This window comes from Apium graveolens, chromosome 10 (genome assembly GCF_009905375.1).
Source record: "Apium graveolens cultivar Ventura chromosome 10, ASM990537v1, whole genome shotgun sequence".
In the NCBI taxonomy this organism is placed as follows: domain Eukaryota; kingdom Viridiplantae; phylum Streptophyta; class Magnoliopsida; order Apiales; family Apiaceae; genus Apium; species Apium graveolens.
The window spans coordinates 182,752,117-182,758,221 of record NC_133656.1 but is presented as its reverse complement, the minus strand read 5'-3'; the positions used below and the strand labels follow the sequence as shown (position 1 = coordinate 182,758,221).

Below are 6,105 nucleotides of genomic sequence, written 5' to 3'. Positions count from 1 at the left end.
TGCCCAAATTGCTGAGGAGGCTAGGCTCGCGGCCGAGAAGGCCCAGGTCGCTGGTGAAAATCGTGAGGGAGCAGAGGCTGATAACCCTTAATGTAATTTTGATTAGAACTAGACTTTTGACTGGGTAAGCGGACACCCCTCTCGCCTCGCGCTTGTATTTGAAATATTCTGCCTCGGGGCATAACTTATTTAACTTTTGTTTGTATAAAATGTCTAAGTTTTTTGTGCCCGCGTATGTCTTTACGGTGCTAGCTGTTTTTTTTTTATCTTTAAATCAAACAACCATTGAAAGAGAATGCCAAGTGGAACAAGCCCGCATCGACTCGCAGGTGTTGTAGGTGTGCTCGCACTAGGAGCTCGCATGTGTCTTCTCCTCGCATCATGCGATTTTGAGTATGTTTGATGGAGGGCTGGGCCCCCTGGGTCGCATTTATGGTTTTGAGGGCCAGGGTATGAGCTCGCATCGCGGGCCTATATCTCTATCCACATCTTTTATCTACTATGTGTTCGTATTTGTCTAAGCGGGCCGTGGCCCGGCTCGTTTCATGTTCTTGGCATCAAGCGGGTCGGGGCCCAGCTTGATTTAACATGTTAATAAAACAACTGTTCTGTCCTCGCATGGGTTCCCAATGATGGGGTCCCCTGCTGGGTATTTAATCTATTAACAGAAGTTAAAATATCAAGGGCACAAATAGAGATCAATCGTTTATTCATAGATAATGGGAAGTGAAAGGAATACATGCTTGTGGTCTCAGGGAGGCACCTATATGGCACTACCCCCCGAGACTTAGGAATATTTGAAGATAATACTAAGTCTGAAAAGAATAATATTACTGATAATACTTGCGAAGGTGTTCCGCGTTCCAGGCTCTTGGGATCAACTTGTCTTGCATATCATTGAGGTGGTAGGTTCCCTCCCAGAGCACCGATTTTATCTTGTAAGGGCCTTCCCAATTTGCTCCCAAGACTCCGTGACTCACCACCTTGGTATTTGGCATGACCCGGCGCAGAACTAAATCTCCCACCTTGAAAGATCGGCCTCGAACCTTACTGTTGTAATGCCTAGCTGTCCTCTGCTGATATGCCGCAATCCTAATCTGAGCTTCTTCTCGAGTTTCTTCGATCATATCCAAATAGAGCCGATGATTGACCTCGTTTGCCTCTGAGTCATAGTTGTCCCTTCGAAAAGATCCTGCTCCCACTTCAACGGGCACCATAGCTTCACACCCATACACCAGAGAGAAAGGGGTCTCTCCAGTTGTGGTTCGGGGTGTAGTGTTATAAGACCATAGGACCTGGGCGAGTTCTTCTGGCCATGCTCCTTTCTTCTCTTCAAGCTTTGCCTTTAAGGTATGCTTAATGATTTTATTAACAGCCTCTGTCTGCCCGTTACTCTGGGGGTGGCAGACTGCGCTAAAGCTCTTCTGAATCCCCAGCTGCTCACAAAACTCTCGCATCTCCTTGCTATCAAATTGTTTCCCATTGTCAGATATCAGCTTGTAAGGGATGCCATAGCGACATACAATAGCCCTGTATACAAACTCCCGGAGCTTTCTCGCTGTGATAGTGGCTAGGGGCTCGGCCTCTGCCCACTTAGTGAAATAGTCTACCGCAACTACCGCATACTTGACGCCTCCCCTGGCCTTCGGGAGTTCCCCAATCAGATCAATTCCCCACATGGAGAAGGGCCAGGGGCTCATGAGGGATGTGAGAGAGGCCACGGGGTTGTTGTAATAATTGGCATATCGTTGACACTTATCACAAGCTCGGGAGAATTCAAAGGCGTCTTTTTTCAGCGTTGGCCAGTAGTAGCCTTGACGGAGGATTTTCTGAGCTAGAGAGCTACCCCCCGAGTGATTGCCACAAATACCCTCGTGTACTTCCCTTAGGATGTAGTTGCATTCCTCCCCATGTATGCATTTCAGAAGAGGAACACTGAACCCCCTTCTGTATAGAATCTCGTCGTATATCACATAGCGGGCTGCTTTGTATTTTATTCTCCTTGCTTCGTTCTTTTCATCCGGAAGTGAACCTTCTCTTATGTATGCTAGAATAGATGTCATCCACGTGGGGCCGAGCTCATTATTGAGGCTGCCCACCTCGTGCTCGGGCACACTAGGTTGCCTCTGTATATCAAGGGGCACGGTCCCTAGCAAAGTGCTCTCGCGGCGTGAACCGAGCTTAGCTAGCTCGTCCGCGCCTTCATTCTGCCCACGCGGGATTAGTTCCAGCCTCACCTCGTTGAATCTTGCGATTATCCTCTGTGCGCACTTCAGGTAAAGCTCTGTTCTCGGCCCCTTAGCTTGATACCCCCCATTTACCTGATAGACCACAATCATGGAGTCGCTAAATACATTCAAATTCTCGACCTTCATTTCCAAAGCTAGCTTGAGACCGTTGATCAGGGCCTCATACTCAGCATCATTGTTGGTTGCATGAAAGGCCAGATGGGTCGCATGTCTGATTTTGTGAGCCTCTGGGCTGATTAGCTCGATTCCAGCTCCTGCTCCATCACCGTTAGAGGCACCATCCACATATAGGCTCCACCATGGGGCACTATTTTGTCTTTCCAGTCCAACTTCTTCTGTGCTAGGTATAACAATAAGGGCTCCCGGCTCCACTTCTTGATGAGGGGGAAATTCTAGCACAAAATCGGCCAGGGCTTGGCCTTTGATCGCAGTCCTTGGCTTATAATCCACCTCGAATTGGCCGAGCTCAACCGTCCACTTCAACATTCGACCAGAAGATTCTGGTCTATGCATCACTTGTCTGAGGGGGTAGGAGGTTCGCACTTCTATCTTATGTGCCTGAAAATAGGGCCTGAGTTTTCGGGAGGCCAGAATCAGAGCATACGCTAGCTTTTCGAGGCTTGTGTATCGAGTCTCGGCATCAGCTAGCCTTTTACTCACATAATATACCGGGAGCTGGACACCATCCTCCTCTCGGACTAATACTGCACTTATTGCAAAGTCGGAGACGGCCAAGTATAGGATCAAAGTTTCTCCTGCTTTTGGGTTGGTCAACATGGGAGGGCTACTGAGATGCTTCTTTATGTTCTGAAAGGCTTCCTCACATTCTTCGGTCCACTTAAAGTTCCTCCCCATTCCTTTGATTGCTTTGAAGAACTCTTGGCATTTATCGGAGGATTTTGAGACGAAGCGGTTTAAGGCAGCCACTCGTCCTGTTAAGCTTTGAACATCCTTCACCCGTCGAGGGGATCTCATCTCGAGTAGTGCTTGTATCTTGGCTGGGTTGGCCTTAATGCCTCTATGGTTGACAATAAATCCCAAAAACTTCCCCGATTCAACCCCAAACACGCATTTCTGGGGGTTGAGTTTCATTCTGTACTCCCTTAGGATCTGGAACATTTCTGCCAGGTGGCGGACATGATCCCTCGCTTCTTTCGATTTTACCAGCATGTCGTCTACATAGGCCTCCATAGTCTTCCCCAATTGATGTTTGAACATCTTATTCACCAGCCTCTGATAGGTTGCCCCCGCATTAAGGAGCCCGAAGGGCATCCCGATGTAACAGTAAAGGCCCCGATCAGTAATAAAGGAGGTGTGCTCCTGATCTGGCCCATACATGGGGATTTGGTTATATCCCGAATAAGCATCCATAAAACTAAGCAGCACGTGCCCAGCCGTGGAATCAACCAGCTGGTCGATTCGGGGTAGAGGAAAGCTGTCCTTCGGGCAAGCTTTGTTCAGGTCGGTGAAGTCTACACATGTCCTCCACTTGCCATTGGGCTTCTTGACAAGCACAGGGTTGGCCAGCCACACGGGGTAGAAGGCTTCTCTCACAAGTCCTGCCTCCATTAATCTATCCACTTCTTCTCTGAGGGCCTCTGCCCTCTCTCCACTAATCGGCCGTCTCTTTTGCCTAACCCCCTTCTTTTTCGGGTCCAAGTTGAGCCGGTGGCATATGTCATTTGGGTTTATCCCTATCATATCGGAGTGTGACCATGCAAAGACATCCAAATTCTCCCTTAGGAAGCGGGCTAGATCCTCTCTCAAGTCAGGACTTAGGTTAGAGCCTATTCTGAGTACCTTGGAGGGATCATTTGGGTCTACCAAGATCGGGATTGTGTCCTCCGCGGCCCCGGCCCTCTCGACCATTGAGGGCATTCTCGGGTCTAGATCTGCTCGAGCTTCGCTAGTTTTTTCCATTTCCGTGATTGCCAAACCTTCCGCATCCTTGAGCTCGGTTTGGTGAGCTTGGGTCGGGTTTATCAAGTGTTCAGAGGTCGCAGTTACAGTTCGAGTGATTCCGTCGGATGGGTCCATAGTGATTGTTGTTTCTTTGCGTGCCCACTTCCCTCTCCTAAGTGTTGCAGTGATTTGTTCTGGGCTCTCTTCTTCATCACTTGCTTCCTCTACAATCCCCTCTTGTATCAACATGATGGGCTGAGATGCTTCCATTAGTAAGGCCCCTGGGCGTGGTTCCACATGAATTCCCATGTGCTCGAAGTAGTTCTCGGGCAACTCCTCAATTGAAATCAAATTACAAGTCTCGTGGCCCTCAGGACGTATTCTTTTCCTGCCCTCTGCCTCTTCCATGGGGATGTCGCACTCACCTGCTTCAGCTACCTCCCTTGAGGCATTTCTTGACTCGGCCGCTTTGAGTGCCTGGTTGTAGCAGACCCTGGATTCGTATTGACAGCTCTTCAAGATGCCTACCCCCGTGGGGGTTGGGAATTTTATCGTCATATGATGGATCGAGGTCACCATCCTCATTGCCCTCATAAGGGGTCTGCCTACTATAACATTGTAGGCACAAGGCTGGTCTACGACTGTAAACATAGCGATCTGGGTGGCCACATGAGGCTCCTCTCCTATGGTCACCGGGAGCCGAATTGTCCCTTTCACTCCGATCGAGTCTCCCGTGAACCCGTACAGGTGCCCACCTGTTGAGGTTAATTCTCTATCCAATAATCCCAGTTTTTTGTAGGCATCATAAGTCAAAACATCAGCCGAGCTCCCGGTGTCCACCATTGCTCGGTGAACATTCACCGTCCCAATCTTCATTTTTATGACTAGGGCATCGGTATGAGGGTAATGCACCCATTTTGCATCATTCTCTTTAAATACGATATCATCGACCTCCCTTTCAAAGAGCTCCGGGGGCCTTTGGCTTAGATGATTGACGTTGGTGAGCGGCTTGTCCTTTGCTTCTCGGGCATATCTGTCCATCGCCTTCCGACTGTCTCCACCAATGTGAGACCCGCCTAGAATAATATGAATACTACCAGCCCGAGGGACCCTTTCTTTGTCTTCTGGGGGTGGAGGAGGGACGGTATGATAATCCGTCCTGTGTCTTCGAACCTCCTTGACAACCCACTCCGTAAGCTTCCCTTGTCTAATCAAAATCTCGATCTCATCCTTTAGTTGTCTACAATCAGCTGTATCGTGTCCGGTGGCCTCATGGTATGCACAATACTTCGAAGTGTCTCTTTTATTGTAGTCTGTGAGAGGAGTTGCCTTCCTGAATACCCCCTTCCCCACATATGTAGCATATATGTGGTCGATAGAGGCTACCAGAGGGGTGTGTGTCTGCCATTTGCTTGTATAAGGCCTCCCCGAATCTTTTGTGGTCTCTTTGCCACGGGCAGACTTTTTTGGGCTCGAACTACGCCGATATGTCTTCCTCCTTTCGTCAGGGCTTGAGGATCGGTCCCTCTTGTCTCGATAGCTTTCGCTGATTTTCAGCTCTCTCATCGATTTCTCTACCCTCTTGAAGGGTTCGGCTTGCTCATAGAACTCGGCCAAGGTCCTCGGCTCACTCGCTTGGAGGCTCTTCCAAAATTTCGATCCTTCTTTCAGCCCTGCTATCAAGAAATTTTTGATGGTCTCCTCACTGGCTCCTCTCACCTTGGGGACCTCGGCGTTGAACCGACGAAAGTATTCTGCCAAGGGCTCCCCCTCCCTTTGCTTGATGTTGGCTAACGTGGCCACAGGAGGCGAATAGTGGAGGGTCGACTGAAATTGTCTGACGAATAAGTCCTCCAATTGCCTCCACGTTCTTATGCTAGCCGGTCCCAACTTGGAGAACCATTATTGGGCACTACCTCTGAGTGATGCCGCGAAGAGTCTGCAACGGGTCATC

At 49.3% G+C, this 6,105-nt stretch overlaps 1 protein-coding gene across 1 annotated transcript; it reads right to left on the bottom strand.

Moving 5' to 3' along the window:
• Nucleotides 1–240: 240 nt before the first annotated feature.
• LOC141691407 (uncharacterized) lies at nucleotides 241–5,717 on the bottom strand. Its single transcript, XM_074496148.1, has 6 exons — nucleotides 5,013–5,717; nucleotides 3,636–4,628; nucleotides 2,919–3,482; nucleotides 1,881–2,699; nucleotides 981–1,337; nucleotides 241–252 (listed from the first exon to the last, which is right to left on the bottom strand). The coding sequence occupies exons 1-6, from the start codon at nucleotides 5,715–5,717 to the stop codon at nucleotides 241–243; spliced, it is 3,450 nt and encodes a 1,149-aa protein (XP_074352249.1).
• Nucleotides 5,718–6,105: the final 388 nt, after the last annotated feature.